The sequence below is a fragment of the Eulemur rufifrons genome, chromosome 16, assembly GCF_041146395.1.
Source record: "Eulemur rufifrons isolate Redbay chromosome 16, OSU_ERuf_1, whole genome shotgun sequence".
NCBI lineage: Eukaryota > Metazoa > Chordata > Mammalia > Primates > Lemuridae > Eulemur > Eulemur rufifrons.
Window position 1 is genome coordinate 60,362,801 of NC_090998.1, and position 24,715 is coordinate 60,387,515.

Genomic DNA, 24,715 nt, shown 5'->3' on the forward strand with positions numbered 1-24,715 from the left:
CTTGTCCCCTGTGAGACATAGATGAGTTCTGTGGCTAAGAAGTAAGGTGAGAAAATATCTGAAATCCCCACCAACTCTATGATTTATGATGATAAATGTTAAATGGGCACATTTATTAAAAATTTAAAAAAGTCTGGCCTTAATGCTAAGGAGTAAATTATTAATAACAGGTTGAATAGTTACTTATATTCTTAAAACATATTATAGATATGCATCTTGACTTGTCTGTGAAAATTTTCATAGTATAATTTAATATGTGCTGTTTTTTTCTCTTCTCTTTTTCTTTCTCTTCCATCCTCCTTTCATTACCTTCCCTTACCTACCATCCTTTTCTGGCCTTCTCTTTCTTCCTCTCCTTTTCTTTCTCTCTTTCCCCTTAATCCATCCATTTCAATCCATCCTCCCTCCCTTCCTCCCTCCCTCCCTCCCTCCCTCCCTCCCTCCTTACCTGCCTGCCTGCCTGCCTGCCCGCCCGCCCGCCCGCCTTCCTTCCTTCCTTCCTTCCTTCCTTCCTTCCTTCCTTCCTTCTCTTTCTTTTTTATTAAAAATTTCCATTACTAGACATCCTCCTCAGCCCACATTGAACAGAATGGAAACTATGCTTCCACTACTCTCTTTCCGTGTTCTTCCTTTTGTCCAGACTTACCAACTTCAAATGGCCACTGGCTTGGGAAATATTGCATGGCCATAAACAAAATGGTTTAATGGCATTTCTGCCCTCAACTGATAGGTGAAATTGTATAAGGGCAGCATTTATCATACTGGCAGAGCTATTTGTTTCATGCCCATTAGACAAAAACATGTTGGGTTTAGATGCCTAGGACTTTACAACTAGGACTTACATCCTAGTGTGGATGCTTTGATTGCCTGTAAAAAGTTGAGAAATTATTAAAAATAAAGCCCATCCAATGTTGTGAATCTTGGTCCATGAATCTAATCAAATAAAAAACTTAAAAAGCCATTGTTTCTATAAGAAAAGGCCTCTAGCTTATTACCCAGGGTCCAAGTATATACTTGCCATATAAGGAAACTCCATCTCAGTTATTCCTAGTATACTTAGAAACAGATAATCATCGAAAAATTAGGATCCAAATAATCATAGGTTTTTAAATTAAGCTCAGTAACAAGGAGTACTGCACATTATATTTTGAAGTGATTCCCTCATTTTGCAATTAAGGTCATAAGCCTACAAAGTATTATTCTGTTATCACTTCTTAAAAACTATTACTTGTGATATTATATTTGTTTCTATTCACATTTTATTTCTAGAAAGATTTATAATTTGTAGAAAGATGATAATAGCCATTTGGAATTTCCTACCTATTTTTTTACATGTAGGAAGAGGGATTTATGTTATTTATCTGTATATACGATTATTCTGAGGACAGTATATGGCATGAATAGCAAATTTATTTTTATGGTACTTTCCTAGGTGAAGACCCTGAAACAAGAAGAATGCGAACAGTTAAAAACATAGCAGATTTGAGGCAGAATTTAGAAGAAACTATGTCCAGTCTTCGTGGGACTCAGATAAGCCACAGGTTTTTCTCAATTCTGTGTAACTTTTGGCCAATAAAGAAAAAAATTGCAATCAAGCACTTAACTTTTGCTATAATGATAGAGAAGCGATTTCAGTTATTCCTTACTATTCTCTCACTTAAATTTTACATGCGAATCAATTGGTGATTATCCTTAAACTGTAAATTCTCAGCATATACCTATCTCTCTATATATATCCTATGAATCTTTTCTTCAATATAATTTCCTGTTCAAACAGAAATAGCTACTGCAGCTACTACCATCACTCCCAAGTGGATTTTCATGCCTGCACTAGAGAACAGTGGCAGAAGGTGCAGTTGAAATGCATCTGGGGAAGGGTGGTAGGGAGACATTCAAACATGATTGTAGTTAACTTCCACAGTAAGTCTGGGAAGGTTATCGTGGAGTAAGTTAAAGGTTTGTTGATAATGTGAAATAATATTTTGTTTCAACCAAAGCATAACGATGGCTTTTGTTTTGAAAACAAACAAACAAAAAGAACTAGAGATAAATGCCCCTTCCCACATTTTGACATCTACAAAGTTGATTTGAATCTCAAAATGAACATATAATTTGGCTTTCATGAAAATGACATACTTCTAAGAAACAACCCTCAGCTCTAGCATTTTCTGTCTTCATCCATTCTTGGTCTATGGCCCCAAGTGAACCAGAGTATAGTTATTTCTCAATTTTATTTGACAGCACGCTGGAAACAACATTTGACAGCACTGTGACGACGGAAGTGAATGGACGGACCATACCCAACTTGACAAGCCGGCCCACTCCCATGACCTGGAGGCTGGGCCAGGCGTGTCCTCGACTTCAGGCGGGAGATGCTCCCTCGCTGGGTGCTGGCTACTCCCGCAGTGGTGCCAGTCGGTTTATCCATACAGACCCCTCAAGGTTCATGTACACGACGCCTCTCCGTCGAGCTGCTGTCTCTCGTCTGGGAAACATGTCACAAATTGACATGAGTGAGAAAGCAAGCAGCGACTTGGACATGACTTCTGAAGTTGATGTTGGTGGATATATGAGTGATGGTGATATCCTTGGGAAAAGTCTCAGGGCTGATGACATCAACAGTGGGTAAGTGGCTCTGATCTCTAGCGGCATTGTGTGAAGAAGGGAGGTGGCCTAGTGGGATGTATGCATTGTAAATAGGACACGTGAGTTCACTTATAAAGTCCTTAGAAAATGTGAGAAATCTGAGGTTATTTGGGGGGCATTTCAAGGCCTTTCCTCTGTGCATTCATAGGAAGTAAAATGTCCAAGATTTCTATGAATTTAATAATAAGGCACTAAATTTTTTTTGTTGTTTAAGGAAACACATGTGGCCTGTGTTTTTCAGAGTGATTTACACATGCTTCTTAAGTGACAGATTTTGTAGTGAAGGGCGTGGGAAGGAGACAGGAGGAGTTTTGCTGAGCTGCTTGATTTTTTTTCTTTTTTGGCTTGTGAGAAGGTGCCTGTAACTACTTTGAGGAACAAACATTTTCTAGCATTCTTCAGTTACGCACCTCCAATTTAACTTGAGGGAAAAATCACTTTAGAGTTGGAAATTTCAATCTATTTATCCTCTTCTGATGGTATCAAATTTTTAAAAATATTAGCCCCTATTTTTATTCTGTTTCTTATTACATTGCAAAATATGTTGTGATCATAAAACTATTAGAGTATTTTGGCAATTTGGAATATTTGGTTTAATCAGAGGATAAGCTGCAATGGAAATACGATATTCTATTGTAATTGTACACTCAAACAAGGTACACTCATAAGGGTTGCCTGTGGTGGGAAGGTTAAATAAACTAATATTTTTATGCAGGTTTTACAGGTGAAAAAACTGAGCCTACTTGGCCCCAACTGTATAACTCTACAGAAATGCCAGACTTGCATTAGAACTTAGATTTGTCTGACTTCAAAATCCAGTCTCTGTAATGTGTAGAAAATCTTGCCAATTAACTTTATCTATAATTTTCATGAGTCTGAGTTTTGACCTACTCTTTGTCTTTGTGCATCTGTGAGGACCAGTGAGGGAAATCATTCTTCTGTATGAGTAACGTTTCCTAACTTCATTCACGAAAAGCTTATGTTTGAATGATGATAAGACTTAAAAAAGTACAAAATAGCTTTTGATCGGATTTATAGGTAAGCTTTGATATCCTAATATCCAACAGCCTATTCCTGATATCCACTCTACATAAGTTTCTAATAATTTACAATTAGGGAGACAAATCATGATGAATTAGAATAGGTCGTAGTTCAGGTGCCACTGGAATCAGACTGCCTAATTTAAATCCCTTCCTGCCCTCTGTGGACCCCTCAGGAGCCTAAGTTATCCAATTTTTTTGTCATCTGGAAAAAGGGTAAAATTGCACCATCTTCATAAAGTTGTTAAGTGTGAGGAAAATCATCCACAAAATTTTACGGAACACAAAGCCTGGCATTATATAAGTGTCCAGTAAATTTATCATCCTATTCCTCCTCATCATCCTTACATTTATTCTAATAATCATCCCAATTTGTGCTTGTTGATCATTTTGTATGTACTTAACATACAAAATATATACAGGCAATACCCAGTTCAGAGAACATGAAGGCAATGCAGGAATATCTAATTCATATTCTGCCTCCATCTCTCCCTTCTTTTTTCTCCATTCTTTCTGCTTTCCCTTCTATGTCCTCTTTATTTGATCTTCTTAAATGTAGGCATATGTGTGTATTCAGTTTTTATATCCACCATTCAAATATATTTGGATGACTATTTAACTACATACATAAATGTACACATATATTTATATATGTACATATGCACACATAAACATATATACATATGTATATAGATATATTCAATCAATCTCAATAGTCATGGTAGTTATGTTCTATGAAGTCACCATAAGCACTGTATTAGTGAATACTGAACCATTGCTCCCAGGAGGAATATAGGTTAAGGTCCCTGTGAGCCTTTGGCCCCACCATTTTATCAATAGGTTAATATATAACTTTATGTGTGTTTCTGTTTAAAGACATATTATATAATATATATTGTTGATTCATTAACATGGAACTCATTTCATGCCTAAATGAAGCATATCTAACACATTTTCATTGTGAGGTACTTGAAGCCTTCTTGCACCTAGTAGCACAAGATAGCTCTTCGACATCATCATGGCCATTTTAAACAGTAAAATCTTCACCAGAAAGCACAAAACTGTGAAAAAGGTGACACTAAATAGACCATAGAAAGGATACTTATTTATGCTATGAAAGCTGAAACAAGAAGGCAATGTGGTCTTGTTTAACCTCAGCTGGAGACCTCTGAGATTCAAATTTTTCACTGTTCTGGTGCATGTCCATGAATGACTGTGAACGTGGTGTGGGTATTGATTTGGGGCTGCAAATAAACTTTAGCAAGTAGGCAAATTAGCAGATACGGAATTTGTAAATAATGATGATTGACTGTATATATTCGCCCTCATATAAAATGATTCTGTGGAGAGTAACAGCATATCCTGGGAGCAGTTTATACCAGTTAGGAAGGTGCAGCCACCATGCAATGTGTTGGTAATTTCAAAAGGTTTATGTAGATAAAAATTGAGCTAAGAGTTCAGAATAAGGAAAAAGTACTAAACCCTGACATGAAATAAAAAGGAGTGACTAAGAAAAGGAAATATTTTAGCTCTGTTTTCTAATTTAAATAGTTACAAATGAGAGAAATATATTAATATTAAAAGAGAAAATTTGTAAGAAAGTATAAATGCAGATGATATAAGTTATTCAGTAAACTCGACTGAAGTATAATTTTCAGGATCAGAGGGTCAGTTGGATTAGATAATATTCGATGACCTTTTTCTTGAGAATCAAGAAAGGGAATATATAAAGATAAGATTTGAGAAATCATTATGCTAAGAAGTTTAAATTGTACTTTCAGCAACGTAAAACTCTATTTCTTAGTGATTACAAAATAGTCACAGAGAAGGGCATGAGAATGCTGATGGTTTTTGAAAGGCCAGTTTAAGGAAAGCATACAAAATGAATTAAAGGGAGAAGCTCTGGGGCTGGATTTCAAGAACTATTGCAAGAACTCAGGATCAATGTCATAAGGCGAGAAATATGGTAGCGACATTGGTAGGGATAAAAGAAGGAAAATAACTCATGTGGGAGATAGATAAGTAGTTGTTTAAAAGGCAGTGTTTTTTAACATCTGAGTTCTTCATATAATAATATATATTACAAGCATACCTATACTCAGGAGCATTATGTATTTTACAGAACACTAGCTATACTAGTTAACAAGAAGAATCTCAAAATCTCAGTATCTTAACACAAAGAAGCTCATTACTTCTTCAAGTAAAACCTTCAGTGGTATTTCTGATATTCAGCTGGGGAATGTGTCCCATGTAGTCATTCAGAGAATAAGATGGATGGTAATTCTGCTACTATCCAATCATTTTTCCAATGTCACCCTGGGCATTGACATTCAAGAGGCAAATGGAAAAAGAGAGGAAGAACCATGGCATGAGAATATTTTTTGTATTTACCAGGCCTGGAAGTCAGGTATATAACTTCTACCCACATTTCTTTGTCCAGAGCAGCCACATGACAACATCTGACTATAGGAGAGGAGAGGAAATATGGTTCAGCTGTGTGACCAGGAGGAGGAGGAAACTGGTTTGATGAGAGCAGGCTGGTCTCTGCTGAACTCACTATGAGAAAAAAAAAAAAAGGACACTATCTTTTGTCCTTCATACTTATTTCATGCTTCATTTGAAACCTGATTCAGACTTTTGTCTCCTCCATTTTTGTTCCCTGAAAGTCTTTCAAGGAGCTCTTAGATAGTCTCACAAATGAGCCCATCTAAATATGCATCAGTGGTCACCATGTTTGGTGTTGACCAAGTAAATATACCCCAAATCCTATATGGAAACCTCTTCTGGTGATACATGCTTGACCTTACAACTTTTCTCTTTCCCATGGCAGAGTGTAGGACACTGAAATTTAAAGCATGACTCAGTTCTTTTCCCTGTGTGAAAAGTGACTACATTTGGTCGGCAGGTGATGTGGCTGGTCTCAGCTCAAGGGTGATTGGGGGTTATTGTGTGGAGAATACCCAGGAGATGCTGGACTTATTTGTTGCTGACTAGTGTGTGCTATTGTTGGCTTCCTTAGGAGGCAGCTCAACATCTTAGCCTAAAACTAAAATGGTGGAAGATGAGAGGACTGAAAAAATCCGAGGAAAAGTTTAATTTGATGGTGTTTTCTTTAAGAAGAAAAAAGGGCTGAGAAATGTTTGTGCTACAACTCATGAAAAAAAGTTAACCTTCTCTTCAAAATTTTTAAAAATAGGTTTTATGGGTCAATGAGACAAAAGACTCATAGATGCACTAATGAATGAAGATGTTTAATTTAGGAATTTTTTCTCATGTCACCACAAAGAATGTACTGAGGTCAATGTAATGAGAATGAATTTTCATTTTTTTCATGTACTCCAGGTATAACTCAGAAAATTAGTTAATCAGCATTCTGAGAATTCAAAATTTCTTGGAGCATGTAAAGGCTTATCTCTTCTCTTTTTGAAATTACTTTAAACACTTGGGGATATGAATCTGTCGGTAATTAGGAATTAGACAAAGGCCTCTTTCTTATAATGAGTCTCTGAAAAAGTCTCTATTTATGAAGTAAAAAAGGAACACCCTGGAAAATTGAGAGAAAAGTTACATATTTTAATTGGATAGAAATTGAAGTTATTTTCAGGTGTCATAGTGATAAATAGTTGGGCCAAGAATATAACCTAAAATTCCAATTTGTCACGTGACCTGAACACAAAATAATATATGAATTCCGAGGAATGAAATTTAAAAACAAGGCAGTGGGCAGGGGGTAGGGATTTAGGGGTGGGGAGATATACTTAATCCTGCTTCTGCCTTTATCCTCCCTCAACTCTCCTTTAGTAAACTTTGTGTTGATTGAAGTGTACATTAACAATGTGTGAAAGTTCAGTGCTACCTGAACTGCATTGAAAATATCTACCTCTTGCACCAAAGATTCCTAAATTAATGCATCTAACTTCATATTCAAGATATGAATTATTTTTAGTCAATGTAGAAATTCTAATGCAAAAAATAGCTGGTAATATTACTCAGCATTTATAAAGTATTTATGATGTGCTAGATAATGCTTTACATATGTTAACTGATTAATATCTCACCATGACTGTAAGAAGTAAATATATCATTACTATCTCCAGTTTACAGATGAAGCAATTGAGGCATTGGTAGTTTAAGTGGCTTGCCTGAGCCCACACAGCTAGGAAGTAGCAGCACTGTAGTTGAACCTAAGCAGTCTGGCTTCAGTCTCTACTTTCAGCCATCATGGCCCACTGGCCGTGTAGACATAGTAAGGGTATCTCCCCTAGGAGCTTGATTTTTTTTTCCAAATAATCAAAAAAGTTCACAGCAGTCATTCATTATTAGCATAGTTTTCTTAGCTAGCATGTTTGCTCTAGGGGGCATTTCTTAATGTTATCTGTGCTCCTCTAAAACAAGATGCTGAACTGGAGTTCTTTTGAGGGAGTGGTGAGGATCCCTTTAGATTCCTTGTGTGTGCATGCAATTAAAAATTAGCTAATTGTGACATGTAACAACTGATATAAGATGTTGAATATTAAAACAGGATTCTAGGAAGATGGCAGATAAGGTGGAAGCATATGGTGAAAGATACGGTAGAAGCATAGGTTTTGAATCCATTGATCCTAGGACCTTCAACTCTTCAAAAGTGGTCTTTACAAAATGAAATCTTGCTCTTATTTTACTAAGAGTTATTTTATCACAAACCTGTTAAAAAATTGATAACAAAAGAGAAAAATAGGTTTTATAATTGGCTAGCTACTTGTTGAAATAAGGAATATTGATTTCCTAATAAACTTGAAAAGATATTTTAATTCTTCCTGGTGAGTAAAATGTTTATACAGAAAAAACCTATAATATAGTTGAGAAATTATTGAAAATTTTTAACACAGCTTATTAAGTTATATTAATACAGATGAGTTTATTTAATTTTCTGTTGATCAATTAGATATTTCTTTTCAGGTACATGACAGATGGTGGCCTCAACCTGTATACTAGGAGTCTGAACCGGATGCCAGACACAGCAACTTCCAGAGATGTCATCCAGAGAGGGGTCCATGATGTGACAGTGGATGCAGACAGGTAATGCTATCAGCACATATGAGGGCTAGGTTGCATAAAAGTTTCACAAATAGCATCATAAGAGAAAACTCTTATAAACAGGTAAACCTAAAGACATTATTTTGAAATAATAATTATTTTGGAGTATTTTAAAAACTAAGATGGTTTCATCTACAAGACAATTTTAGCTCTATAATACTGAAAAATTGGGTTGCTAATTAAAATTTTTTTAAAATTTCAGGTTATGTAGTGGCAAATTTTATCTGTAAAAGCAAAATTATAAACATAGATTTATTTTCCTTTTTAGAAAGGGATATTGGCTAATAAATTTCTTTCAGTTCAGATGCCCTCAGATTTACCTGAAGGCTTTATATTATTAATATAAAGATTAAAACATATTTCAAATCATCAGGTACAATAAGCTTGGTGGTTTTCTTCAGGGTATTGTTGGAAACATACAGCTCTTGCTTTAGGCTAATTTCTGCTTCTCCACTGCCTCAAATTACTTAAAGGTGTGTGTGTGTATGTGTGTGTGTGTATGTGTATGTGTGTGTGTGTGCGTGTGCTTCATATACTAGATATATTTTGCTGGAAATTGCTCTGTTGATTTTATCAGAATCACCACTGTTTGAGAACATTGCCTTTGTAAAATAATGTTGTTAAGACGTATTCCTGACCTGATTTTGGTCCCTTGTCACTCAGAATTTTGGCTTTAATGAGCAGAAAAGGATTGCCCATTTCCAGAACCATGAAATATCAATACCTAGAGTATTTCTTTAATTCAGCATTTATGAGGAAGATAGAAGGTTAAGGCTTAATGTATTTACTTTCTGAAATAAGAATTATGTGCATTTCTGTGCAACCAACCTTGAAGGCTGGACAGTAAATTCTGATAGTAGTCTTCAGTTTATCCTCACTCATTTGCTGCTGCTATCTTAACTCATGATAACCAACTCATGTTGGCTATCATTTCTCACCCTGGACATATCCTAGTCTCCTAGCCTATGTACCATGAGTGTGTGTGTGTGTGTGTGTGTGAGAGAGAGAGAGAGAGAGAGAAGAGAGAGATGCACGTTAATTACAAACAGCTTATGACAAATTTTGCCCCCACCCCCAAACTTCTCTTCAACCATCTTCCCTCCCTGACTCCTTCATTAACTTCAGTCCTGCTGGGCTTCTTTTTGACCTTTGAGCAGTCAAAGCTCATTTCCATCTCAGAGGTTTTAATTGATGCTTCCTTTGCCTGGCATACCCTTTTCTACATTTCTTGTGTTATTGCCTTCATCGCATTATTTCCATCTCAGCTTAATGTTACCTTCCCAGAGAAGTGTTTCCAGAGTAGCTCTGATATACTCCCTTCCAGTCCCTTTCTTACTCACCTTGTATGATTTTTTTCACTGTACATATCACTCCCTAAATGCGTCACACTTACTTGTTTATGTGTTTGTTTTCTACCTCCCCCATTACAATGTAAACCTGTGAGTGCAGAGTTTTTATCATATTCTTTACATGTTGAGCTTTTAACAAATAATTGTGAAGTGAATGAACAAATGTCTCAATAGAAGCTATTTATTCATCTAGGCTATATATTCATCTAGGCTAGCAATAGGGTCCAATTGGGTAGAGAGGCAAATGAGGCCAGGAAGGAGCCAATGGACTGCAAGGATACTATGAAAGAGAAGAAAAGGGTTATGTGAAAAAATAGAAAACAGTGATTACAGGGGAAGAAATCCAAAGTGTGGGCTGCATTTTGAAACTAATAACCAGTGGAAAACATCAAAGGAGGGAAAATCAGCTAGTGTTTGGCAAATGAGGTTGTGATGGTAGAACCTAGGAATCAACACAAAGGTAACTTTAGTTTATAGACAACTGGGATAATCAACTCTCCTTGCTCCATTAAGGTCCCAGATTGGGCTCTGGGTGAGGAACCTCAGGACAACAGAAAGACAAGAAATGTGTCTAATAAATTGGGGTGAAAACAGTGGCTTTTAAAGTGCAGTACCTGGACCAGCAGCGTCAACATTGGCTGAGAACTTGTTAGAAATGTACATTCTCAGCTCCATCCAAGATTTACTGAATTAGGATCTCTGGGGGGAAGGCCCAGCAATCTGAGCGTTAGCCAGCCCTTCAGGTAATTCTTATGTGTATTAAAGTTCAAGCATCACTATGTTATAATGAACAAATAGAAACCAAGCCTACAAAAACATAAACACTTAGCATGAACATTTAGACATTAAAAAATGACATTCTGAAGTTCTTATTTTCTTTATTATCTGTGTTCTGTCAAGAGAAAGAGAGTATCAAGGTGTTAAAATATATTAATGGCACTAATCTTTAAATTGGATCAAATAATGACTTGTTGCACCTAAGATAAATTTCCTCAGTTTGGTAAATGCAGTTTTAGAGGGTCATCTAAAGGGTTTTAAAAAGAATTTTGTGATTTAAGAAGTACCAAACCACTTTATTCATTTGTATAAATTAAAAGCAATAAGATCATAAGTGCAAATCCTCTTAGCAGAAAGAAGTTTCCTTTTCATTATAAATAAGTCTGAAGGGCTTTTAAAGTCCTATATTCAGCAAGTGACTCAGGCTGTGTATAATTTTAAAATGCTTGATCTTAAATACTGTAGTTATGTAAGTATTTCTGTTAATTTAAGATACCTCCTTATATGGGACATGGTTTCATAAATTTATTTAAATTCTGATATCCATTCTAAGTGAGATAGGCAAGAACAGCTATAAAATATTACTTCTTTGTTAATTTTTATTCAACAAAAAGAAAATTACTATAATTGAAGTCATAGAAAACTTGTTCTCTGCTTATTCGCCTCACCCTTTTAAAACTGGAGTCTTAAATTCTACATAGTAGAACATACAAGACAACTGCAGAAAATGCCAATTGGGCAAATTTTATTCTACTATAAAACACACCCATAGAGCATAGCAGATAGCATTTTAAAGTCCAGAAAGTCTTTTGTACCATGGTCTGCTGATCATTTTCAAAACATATCTTCTCTGTGCTCCTGTAGCATGTTGTTCATTTTTCTGTTATGCAGTCACATCAGTAATTACATCATTACATGCGTATTTCACACATAGAGTATGAGACACTTGAATGTAGAATAATATAACTCATCTTTGTATCCCTAGTGCCTAGCATACTGCAGGAACTCAATCAATATGTCACATAAATGGTAGAAATAACCACATCAACTTATAAAATATAGAAATGTGAGTTTAAAAAGAAACCCATTACACACATCAAAAAATTTATCATACTATTTGTTTAAAGACCTTTCAGATATTATGTAGTTTGGACTTTTCCAGTGTTCCTTATCCGATAGTAGATATTCTAAATAAAAAATCAGTTTTCTGAGGTTATATACATTTGAGAAGCACTGAAAATCATAGCTCTTCTTGGAGAGTAACGATGAATATTAGTGTATCAAAAGTACCGAGAAGTCTTCCAGTTCAAAGTAGAATATGCTTAACCTTAGTTGATCCATTGCTTTGTAAGCATTTTCATCATTGATTTCCTCACTTTTTTTGTCTATGATGGTGATTAACTTGTTCCTGTAATATTTTAAGAAATATTTTTTTAGCCTAATGCCTTCACTTAGCAGATATAATAGCAAAAATTCAAAAATATTGGTTTATTAAGGTCATGTAACTAATAGTACAAAGACTCAGGTCATTTACCTTCTATCTTGTTCCCAACTACCTTTGTCAAAGGTCTTTTAAATATTCTGCAACATATTAGTGATTGATTTATTATAGTAAATTTATAAATAATAGGGTTTGTTTCCTGCTAAGAAAGCTTAAAAGCCAAAAGAAAAAAAATCAGTGGTGTATAATTTCTTAAATATTCTTCTAAAAGCTGTGCAAGTGAAAAAGCAAAGCACCATCACATAATGGCAAAGAGCCATCTAGCTAGAATAGCATAGACTTGAATTGTTTGTATTGTTACAGTGGAGACTTTAGCTTCCCTTTTAATCAACTTCTGGTTAAAATGTGAATGGACAACAGGGAACAACTGAATTCCTCTTGCCAGAGGATTCAAAATGGCCCCAGAGAACAGAAGAGGACTTTCAGCAGCTAACTGTAATATACTTTAAATATTTTATTGCTTAAAGATATTGTAGTTCCTTTACTTTCCAACACCAACCCCATTTCCCTATTAAAGTAAGAAAAGTTTATAGAATTGGTATAATCGTTACAGACATGTTGGAGAATCTCCAGCAACTTCACACATAAACAACAGGCATTTATTTTCTCACAGTTCTAGAGGCTGGCAGTTCATGATAATTGCATTAGCAAATTTAGTTTTTGATAAGGACTCTCTTCTTGGCTTGCAGATAGTGCCTTTTCACTGTGTCCTCACATGGTCTTTCCTCTGTGCTCCTGTGGAGAAAGTGAGGTCTCTGGTGTCTCTCTCTTCTTATAAGGACATACGTTCTAGGGTCCCATCATTATGGCCACATTTAACCTTAATTACTTCCATAGAGGTCTTATTTCCAAATACAATCACATTGGGAGTTAAGACTTCAACATATAAATTTGGGGTGAGGGCCAAATTCAGTCCATAACAGTGTAACTCCCAGGTGGTTATATTCTTGGAGATATAGTTCAGTCACTAAGTGCTGCCTTAAAGTAGTGAGTATGTGTAGTGTGCATGTGATAAACTCAAATTCTACAGAGATCAGAAAGGTCACATGCAATGAGTGAAGCAGGAAAGACATGGTTCACAAGGCATGCTGCAGGGGTTGTTCCCTTTGGAACTGCACAAACGTGGAAAACAGGGCCAAGGATTGATTGCCAAACCATTTGTTTTTTTTTCAAGTGAAGCCAAGAGTCTGGACTTTTGTGAGAAGTTTCCCAATTTTTAAGTATTGGTAACTCTCCTAACATATCTATGAGATCAGTGCATACACTTAAAGATACAAACTTTCTTCAGTGGCAGATAATCTAGAAAATCGCAGAGATAGTTATAGAAAGCAGGAGACAGTGAACATTCTCACTTATGGTTCTGTAAACACCCTAGTCCCTTGAAGTTTCTCACAGAGATACAGTTGGTGATGATACCACCTGTACAAAGTGAAAATGCCACCAGTCATGAGAAGCCTGTCCAGCAAGTGAAGTAACTGTGGCAAAACTATGTGAGCACATATCCGAGTTTTTCATACAAGACAGTACAAATCTAAGGTCAATTTCCCAGCCACAGCATCTCTCAGTGGACCTGGCCTCAGGCCTACCCAAGACCTATTATTGGCAGAATCTAATTAAATTTTGTTTAAACCACTATGTGAATCAACACTCTGCAAGCTCAGAACATATTTGTATCTCCAGTGTAGAGTAAGAAAGCAAGCTAAGAGAGCGAACTCTTGACATTTAAAGAGTGAATAAAGGAAGAACACCCATTGAAGAGATAGAGAAATCAGCTCCAACACAAAGGTCAAGGAACAGCTAGGGTTAACTGATATTTTTGAAATGGAGAGAAGGAGAAATGGACAACAATGTCAAATTCCATGGATAAGTGAAGTTTCTTATTAGAGACTTTATCAAAGTTAGTTTCAATTAAGTAGTGAAGGAACATGCTACGTTTTGAAAAACTGAAGAGAAAATGGGAGGTTAGGAGTTTGAAACAATGAAGGGACAGGTGACCTTCAGGGAAGCTACAGTGAAGGTGAAGTGAGAGGTCAGATAAAAGTCAACACATGGGACAGGATGAAGATTACTTTATTGCTGAATTGCTTTGTTTTGTTTTAGAGGTGAAGGAATTTGAGCTGGCATAGAGAGTGAATTCCTAGACAAAATGTGGCGATATATCTTAAGAAGGATAGAAGAATCTAAGAAAAGATGATAAGCCTGCTATAGATTGAATGTTTATATCCTTTCCAAAATTCATATGTTAAAACCTAATCCCTATTATGATGGTATTTGGAGGTGGGGCCTTTGGGAGGTGATTAGGTCACAAGGGTGGAAGCCCTCATGAATATTAATGCTCTTATAAAAGAACCCTCCCTGCACCAAGAGCTCCCTAGCCCCTTCTGCCATGTGAGGTTCCAGGAAAAAGACTGACTATGAGCCAGGAAGCAGACCCTCACCAGATACCTAATCTGTTGGCACCTTGATCTCAGACTTCCCAGCCTCCATAATTATGAGAAATATAATGCATTTTTCTTGTTTATAAACCACCTAGTGTGTGGTGTTTGTTATAGCAGCTCAAACAGACTAATACAAGGACCAAGGTCAGAAGCAGAGGAGGGTTAATTCTTCTTCTGAAACAGAAAAAGGGGCCATCAACATTAGATTGACGGTATGGGAAAATATCTGGAGTTCATAAATTCTACTTTCCCTCTAAAGTAGAAGCTACATTATTGTTGAGTGAGAAATGTATGTGCAGGATAGGATCTTGAGGAGATTACAGAATTTTGGAATAACCACTGACTATCGATAAAATTTTGTAAGACAAAATAAAAGCTTTGCAGGAAGGTATTAAAGGCCTAGTTAAAAAAATAACAGCTTCATGTAGTATAATTTACATAATAAAAATACATCAGTTTTAAGTGCACAAGTTGATGACTTTTAGTAAATTTATATAATTGAACAACTATCACCACAGTCCAAATTTGTAACATTCTATTACTGCCAAAAAGGTTCCCTATGCTCATGTGTAGTCAACCCAGCTCCAACCACCAGCCCTAGGCAACCACTTACCTGCTTTGTGCCTCCGTAGATTTGCCACTTCTGGACATTTCATATGAATGGATTCATACCATATGTAGTCTTTTGCCTGTGGTTTCTTTCACTTAGCAAAAAATTTTTGAGGTTTATACATGTTGTAATGTATCTCAGTAGTTTGTTCCTTTTCATTGCTGTATGATATGCTGTTATATAGATATACCACATTTTATCAATTTACCAGTTGATAGAAATGGAATTGTTTCTACTATTTTAGCTATTATGAATAATGCTTCTCTCAACATTCACGTATAAATCTTTATGGGAGCATATGTTTTGTCCCTCCTTGTTAAAATATCTAGGAATTGAATTTCTTGGTTATAAGATAAATTTATGTTAACTTTTTATGAAATTGCCTATTTTCCAAATTACTGTACCATCCCATTCCCACCAACAGTGTATGAGTATTCCAGTTTCTCCATATCCTCACCAACATTTGTTATCAGTATTTGTGAACATATATAGCTTCTTTGGTAAAATGTCTATTCAAATCTTTTGTGCATTTATAATCATATTGTCTTAGTACTGAATTGTAATTTTTTTAATATATAGTCATGCATTACTTAATAACAGGGATATGTTCTGAGATATGTTAAGCAATTTCATAGTTGTGCAAACATTGTAGAGTGTGCTTACATAATAAACCTAGATGGTATAGTCTCCTACACACCTAGGCTATATGGTATAGACTATGGGTCCTGGGCTACAAACTTGCACAGCATGTTACCGTAGTGAATACTGTAGGCAATTGGAACATAATGGTAAGTATTTATATATCTAAGCATAGAAAAGGTACAGTAAAAATACAATATTATAATCTTATGGGACCACTTTTGTATATGTGGTCTGTCCTTGACTGAAACATTGTTATGTGGTACATGATTATATTCTATATACAGGTATTTTATCACATACATGATACCACTGTGTAGCTTATCTTATAATTCTTAATGATGTCTTATGAAGTTCAAAGTTTTCATTTTGATTGTGTCCACTTTATTTTTTTGTGCAAAGAATTTTTTAAATAGCTCAAGGCCACCTGCTTAAAATTTAAAACCATAAATTTATAGTAGATCCAATCAGTATGTACTTTCTATGTAGCCTTACTCAGCAGCTTGGGTGTAGGAGTAGAAAAGTACATAATTGGAATGATACAGAAATGGGAATTGACTGACTGTTATAAGATATGCTATTTAGGGTATGGTTTAGGTGATTGACAATGGGACTTAAGCTGAATTGAGATTGTGGTGAAGCGGAGCATGCTGTTAGGCAGTGAGATAAAGGATTCTGAAGGCATGGAGTCCATGAGCATATCTAATAAAAGGAGGGGAATGAAAGAGGTTGATTAGTAGAAAGTTTTTGTCAAAAAATAAAGTAAAATAGTATGAAGTTTAACATTTGAAAGGTAGAGACTTCTTGGTTGATTACAAGCTATAGCCTGAGTTACAAAAGTAGAATGATCATAGAGGTCAAAATTTGATTACATAGATGATTCATACAGGTGGTCATAAGTCAGTATAATGACAGAATGAGTCTCAAAATGAGAGGAAGACAAATCTCTAGATATCAAGTTATTTATTGAATATGGACAAAATTCCACAAATTGTAATAACAAAGATACCTTTTCCAGGTCCATTTTGGATTGTCTATCACATTGTTATCTAAACTATATTCATAAATATATTTATTGCTAACTTCAACTATAAACTAATCAATATAACTATTTTTTTTACTGATTTTACATATATAACATGATTTTTTTGAAAATATAAAAGCATAATATGCCATAGAAGTTACTATTTTTATATTGTACTACCTGAAGGACTGGTTTTATTTGTGAAACTACAATCCACATGCTGAAATCACAGCTGATGACAGAGTTTACAAAAGGCAGTAGGGATTCTCATGATTTTACATGACTCTCAGGTTATCAGTCATTATAACTCTCCATATATTGAAGGAAGCCTAAGTTCAAACCTATAGGTATAGTCACACTGAGTCTCTAAATCTACAGTTGTTAACAATGTGCAGAAAGTTGCATTGCCATTACAAAGAGGGTCATGACAGAGTCTCATAAAATTATGTGAGGAGCCACTGATAAGGGTGAGAGGCCTTTTCTATTTCCATGCCTTTTCCAAATAAGAAAAGTGAAGGTAACAGATTTCTCTTAAGCCACCAAGCAAATATGTCAGGGTTCAGATTCATGATGTTTGTCACTAGTCTATGTACACTCTGATAAATCATTCTAGTCTGTGTTGATTTGTTCCACACAATCACAGAATTAGTATATTCCCATATCTTAAGTATGTCCTTCATTAAGCTTACTGGCTTTCCATAGTAATTAAAAACAAACACTGTGAAAATTAATAGGCTGAGATGGAAATAGATAAAATAAATATAATTACTTCATGTTATAATGAGATAGGCTGCCTTTTCTGACCACATTTCTTTACTCTATGTAAAGAGAGACCAATGCAAAACATTAGGGAGATAGAAAAACTGTTAGTTGAAGCACTCTCAACTTCCCTTTCACACTCTGCTCACCATTGCAGACTTTGGAACTGGTGCTGGACTTCCATTTCTTAACTAGTTGACCCTGTTTTGAATAACCTTATAAACTTCCAATACTTCTAGGTGATACCCCTTGTAGAATTAATTAACACTACGTATATATACTGAGAACCTACTGTCTGCCAAGCACTGTGGTCAGACCTGGGGACCTTGTACTCAAGGGTCTTCTGTTAGAATGGCACTAGAATAGCAGTTATTAAAACCAAAAGTGCCATTGAGGCTCAAAGAATACTTGGACAGTACAGCTACTGCCAGTTGTAGATCATAGCTCTAAATGCTACTAATTCTTTATAAGACTGGCCTTGACATTAAACTTGGCTAAAACTTCACTTTACCATTATAGAATTAATCTCCCAATAAAAGAGATGGTCCCCAGTACTCTTATTTATGCTTCCAATATGATTTGCTAATGAATCTTATAAAGATAGTAATGATGTTGAGGAGGAGAAAGAGAAGGAGTAAGAGAGCGAGGAGCAGAAGGAGGAATCATCAAGGTTGTTATAATAAAACTAGCTATAGTAGTCATCAGTATTGAAGACTAGTATGTGTAGCTCACATACTGTATTACTTAAATAAATTATTTTATTTTATGTTTGCAATAAAATTCACTATGAAGTGGATTTTATTACTGCCATTTTATAAGTGAGACCAAGAGTTCTTAGATCAAGTAACTTACCTATAGGCACTTTGTTAATAAATGACAACAGTAGAATTTGAAACCAGTTCTTATGTTCTTACTATTATTCTTAAAATTATTAATTTAAATAAAGGTTTTTTCATGCCTGGATGACATTTTCTGATTTTTATATTGTCTAATTTTTCCCTCTTGATTTAAACCTATTTACAGAATACAAGCATTTTTTTTTTTTAATTCAGTTCAAAAACATTGGTATGTTAATTCGGTTTATAATCCTATTCTATTTCTACTGCAGAGTGTCAATAGATCTGAAAAAACAAATGACAGAACAGTCTTCTCACATGTGTTAAAGCTTCTAAAAGGCTGGTTATTTTGTTAATATCAATAAAGCAATTTAGCATTGTTTTTTTCTTTTGCATATATGTATATAAATCTGTCATTATCTTTAAATCTAATTCTTATTGAAATATCTATTTCTAACAGGCTCAAGGAAATAACAGAGAAATTAAAAAGGGAGAAATATGTTTAGCTTATGTACAGGAAAATACCGAGTTACTTATATTAAGGAAAAAGGAATTTAGGCCTTTTATTAATATATTACATGTTTTTTTCATGAAGAGCCATAAAATAGGAAAGGTTATGTTAGCTAATTAAATTGTTGAATTTGATTTAAGAAGCTGCATTTGTATGTGACAGTTAGTTTTTTTTCCACTTCAAGAACAAGGGATAATTTTTTTTTAATAGGCAAACTAAATATGTGAGACTTTCGGTTTGCGATCATTAAATTGAGTGCTTCCTCCTGGCAGATGATAAATTCTGCATCTTCCTCACTTTGACTATACAGAGTAGATCGCAGAGACTTATTTATTAGAGTCATATGTGCTCTATTTATATATTTTTTTCTTGCATGACTTAATTTGTGTTTGAAATGGTCAAAGTTATTTCCAATAAGCTGGATTTCTTTTTTTTAAGTGTTAACATATGGTTTTTGGATACGTTGTAAATGAAAGTGTTTTCATTATAAATAGGTGATTATTTTCTAAATTGGTTATTTTATTGTAAAATCTCTCTGTGATTATTGACGAAAATTCACAGAATATACAAAAGTATAAAGAAAAATGTAAAAATAATCCATAATGCTTCCATTCCAAAGACAACTAAGGATATTGCTATAATATATTTCCTCCCAGGCTTGCCTACCCTTTCTATTTATATAGTTTGGGTTATATCGTATATATATATATAGTATATTTTCCTGCTTTTTTTCACTTTATTTACATAATTAACCCTACTACATAGTATTAAATATTATTTTAAAATATGAGTTTTAATGATTGCATGTTCTTCTATCATTAAAATAAATTATATTTCTAACGAGCTAGTATAATCAGCCATTAAATTTAAGATGTCTATCACATTTCTGATTTATTGACAAAACCATTAGCAGAATCTTACCTGATCTGGTTGTATGCCTACATCCATGTCTTTTTTCCTGAAAAGGTAGAATTTTGAACTCACTAGAAGGTGCCCTTTATATATGCTTGTGTATGTTTATGTGTATATGTATATATATATGAATATTTGGAATTTAACTTTTTCCACTAATTTTCATTCTGTGAGATAAAGTTTTAGAATTTAATTTTATTTTAGATTTTTTATTTCAAGTATATATTTAGGGTTTTTTTTAAACTACTAGGATTTATGAATTTGTTGTAATTTTAAAATATTTTGTCAGGTTTTCCTGCTGACAAGATAAATGATAAAACTTATTGACTGAAACTGTGCTCCTTCTTCAAGCTTAATTGAATATCCAGAGGTTCCTTATTTTTTTAGAACAAAACTGTATAATTCATTCCTCTAACAGTATAGTTTGCTCTGACCTTAGACAACTTGTAATAGCCACATCCACTGGAGAGATCAAGTATTTACTAGGTAAAAATGGAAATTATTACAATAATAGTTTCCTTATTGAATGTCTGGTTAGTACCAGGCATATTTCTAAGTTCTTTATGTGTATGAACTAATTTAATTTTCATAACAACCTTCTGAGTTTGATATTATAATCATCCCCTTTTTGCAAATAAGGCATCCAAAGCATAAAGAGATTGAATAACTTGCTCAAAGTCACACCATTAGTAAATGTCCGATCTAGAATTTAAACCTAGGTGAAGTTAAAAAAAAAAAATGAGAAAAATAATGGCATCAATAATGTTTTGTTTATTTTTAAATCATTTTCAGCTTCACTTTTGATCCCAAGCATGTTGTATTGGCTAATGGCTAGAACAGGTTAATCATAGTGAAAAACAATAGAGATGGTGTTCAAATTGTAATTCAAAACTATATTTTTGGAATATTTGGCACAGTAGATTTTATGCAGAGATATTTTAATACTCGAATATTATACCAGCTCTACTACCCCTGAAATTGTACAAATATGTTAGTGAAAAGTGTTGTTTTTAAATTTGGAATCCCATAAGGGTGAGAGTACAGAAGGAAAAAATGGCAATGAAGTTATGAAAGTGGCAGTCCAGGTAGAATGGTAATGGCTTTAGCTGGACCATGAAAACACTGAGAACACTGTGGGGATGCAATTTTTATCACAGGAACCCCAAAGGGCTTGGAAATTTTAAGATAAATTACCTTGAGATATAGGCATGAATGTGAAGTAAAAACAGGAGGAATTAGATCAAAGGCTTTTTAAGAAGTGGTCAGAATCTCAGGTCCCCAACCCAACTCTTGCATAACTGTCTCTTTTCTAACCTAGCAAAAGACTGGAGATTTTTTCTCTGGGAAGAGGAAAAAAGAAAGGGAATCTGGATGGGACACATAGCACAGTCGAGGGTTGAACACAGAGTAATTAAATGAAATTTGCATAATAAACATTGAGACTTCCAGCTTTTCTCCCTCCTTGGATCTTTTCATTCTGGCAACCAGGTGTGAGTTCATCTAATCAGGACTGCCATTTACCCTGTGCTTTCCCCATCTATCCTTCATGTGCGTACAAACCCTTAACTCTCTACAAACAGTACACGTTTGGAGAAAATAGAGTGTTGTAAGAAAGAATTTACCATAATTAATTATGAAAAGAAGATTTAGAGTTTGGATTACTGGCTTATGATTCCCATCTAAGCCACTGGCTATGGGTGTAATTCTGGAAAGTGATTTAACTCTATTGGCCTCATTTTTATATGTACAAAATGAGGAAATATTAGTAATTACTAAGTCCAATACTAAGCCTCTTTAGATTGTGATAGAAAATCATATTCAAACTGGCTTAAGACAAAAAGGTGTGCATTGTTTCTGCGACTGAGGCGTCCATAGGTAACTGAATTTGGATGTGGCTGTATAGAACGGTATCTGGTTCCCTTTGTCTCTTGGCTGTGGTACATTTCATGGATAAGCTTTGAGTGCTATTGAGTCTTACATCTTGTGCAAGGATGGGCTAGCATAAGAATTCTAAAGAGTTCCTTCTTATTTTTAAATAAAAAGGCAGTGTGAGATTTTTAGATATAAAGACTTAGATTTATAGCTTAATTAGCCAAAACTGTCTTTGTAAAAATTTGTTGATGGTCTCCATTTTGAAAGAAATGTACTTTAAAACAAAGCATGATTACTGCCTATCTCTGAAGTTTTATTAGCTTGCCATTGACCCATCCATCATTTTCATGACTGACAGCATGAAATGTGAGATTTTCCTCTCATTAGAGCAATACCCTCTCAGTTCTACGTAATTCAAAGTTCAAATCCAGTGGGGGAGAAACAAGCTTCTGAGAGGTTCCTAAGAGTCAGTTGACTTGGACAGGTTAGGTCTTCTGTACATTCTTAAACCAATCATGAAGGCCAAAGAAGCATCTTAACTGCCTACATCCTTGACTTATCTCTTAATATGCTTACTCTATGGAATAACCAGTGCACTCTTTCTTTACTCCCTCCCTTCTCTTTCAAATTTGGGCATCCTGGCTTCTGCCCCACCGGTTTACCTTATCTCTAACCTTGCCTAGCCTCACAGTGTACACTTTGAAAATATTGAACTACTTGTTGCTGGCCCCACATCCTAAAACCTGCTCTTCCATGCCATTGCTGATGCCTGAAGTCCCATACTTAACCTGTGTCCCCTAGTAACTCTTACGTATCCTCGAAGACTATCTTCAGGTATGGTCTCCCCTGTGAACTTTCCTCAAAACCTTATGGTAGGCTCATTGTCCCTCCTCTGTGTACTAAGTGCATGTCAGTCTTATAATTTACCATATTATTTTGAAAACTCTATGTCTTTTCCAGAATCCTATGAAATACCCAAGGATAGGGATTGTGTACCCTCAGAGTCAAATGCAGTTCTTGTCACAAAATATTCATCTGTTGTCCTGAAATCACATTTCACCGCGTGCATCCTTACAATGCTCTCCACATTGTATTAAAAGCATTTATTCCATGTGTTATCAGACTTTATAGTCTTAGCATCTAGCATAGAGCCTGATACACTGTTAATACTAAAAAAATGCTTATTTAAATGAATGAATGAATGAAATACTTTCTTTTATAGAGATCATTTTTTTAAGCATAGGTATAAAAAGAATTATGGAGCTGGGTTATTAACATTTGAAGGCATTGTGGAGGAGAATTTATTACATGTGACATTCTTTCAAAACCATACCATTCAGAATATTGCTATTTTGCTTTTGTTTTCTTAAGAAATTCAAGGCTTTCTAACTGGTGATTTTTATAAAAATATTTTGATCAAGACACTCAAACAGAAATTTCAATACCAAAATATATTATTGGGTTGTCTGATGGCAATTTTATCCAGAAATTCTGCCTAAAGTGTGTTTGAATTGCAAATAAAACATCAAAGAATTCATTTGAGTTTAGAAAATTTATTGAGTGAAACTATAGAATTATAAAATTTGGTGGGTACGTAATTTATACTAATATTTCTTAAAAAGCTACAATTATATATATACATATAAACTTCTCCACATTTCTTTTTTTTTTTTTTTTTTTTGCGACAGAGTCTCACTCTGTTGCCCGGGCTAGAGTGAGTGCCGTGGCGTCAGCCTAGCTCACAGCAACCTCAAACTCCTGGGCTTAAGCGATCCTACTGCCTCAGCCTCCCGAGTAGCTGGGACTACAGGCATGCGCCACCATGCCCGGCTAATTTTTTGTATATATATATTTTAGTTGTCCATATAATTTCTTTCTATTTTTAGTAGAGACGGGGGTCTCACTCTTGCTCAGGCTGGTCTTGAACTCCTGACCTCGAGCGATCCACCCGCCTCGGCCTCCCAGAGTGCTAGGATTACAGGCGTGAGCCACCGCGCCTGGCCCACATTTCTTAAGTTTTTTCACATTCTTCATTTTTTTTGTTTACCCTTGATATTAATTCTGCTAAACCAGGGAAGTTGTTAGAAAGCTCTATTCTACAAATAAAAATATGAAAAATAAATGAAGTTAAGTGAACTTTCAACAATTAAATCATTAAGTTGGAACTGAACTCAGCTTAATTCTTATCTAGGCCAAGGGTTACCAAACTTTTCATATAAGAAGCCAGATAATAAATATTTTAGACTTTATAGGGTAAGAGGCAAAATCAAGATATTATGTATGTATTTAGACGATGAGAGAAAACAAATGGTCCACAATTTTTCTAACTGTTTAAAAATGTAAAAATCTTTCTTAGCTAACAGGGTGTACAACTTGGATTTGGTCCATGGCCATAGTTTTCTGACTCCTATTTTATGTCATTCTTAGGTTTGACATTTATTCTCTATTAATTTGCTAGGGCTGCTATAACAAAACACTACAAATTGGATGGCTTAAACAACAGAAATGAATTGTCTCATAATTCTGGAGGCTAGAAGTCAGAAATTCAGATGTTGGTAGGGTTGGTTCTTTCTGAGGGCCATGAGGGAAAGATCTTCTTTCCTTGCCTTGTAAACAGCTATCTTCTGTCTGTCTTCACATTGTCTTCTTCTGTATGTGTCTGTGTCCAAATTTCTCCTTTTTGTAAGAAAATCAGTCATATTGGATTAAGTCCCACCCTAATGAG

General features: G+C 34.9%; 1 protein-coding gene across 3 annotated transcripts in view; it reads left to right on the top strand.

The window, feature by feature from the left end:
• Positions 1–24,715, top strand: part of NAV3 (neuron navigator 3) — a 332,556-nt gene that overhangs the window by 182,479 nt on the left and 125,362 nt on the right. For all 3 annotated transcript variants that reach the window (XM_069491594.1, XM_069491595.1, XM_069491596.1), the window contains exons 10-12: positions 1,433–1,541; positions 2,242–2,625; positions 8,625–8,744. In XM_069491594.1, coding sequence (XP_069347695.1) covers positions 1,433–1,541; positions 2,242–2,625; positions 8,625–8,744 — 613 coding nt within the window. The remainder of the gene's footprint in view (positions 1–1,432; positions 1,542–2,241; positions 2,626–8,624; positions 8,745–24,715) is intronic.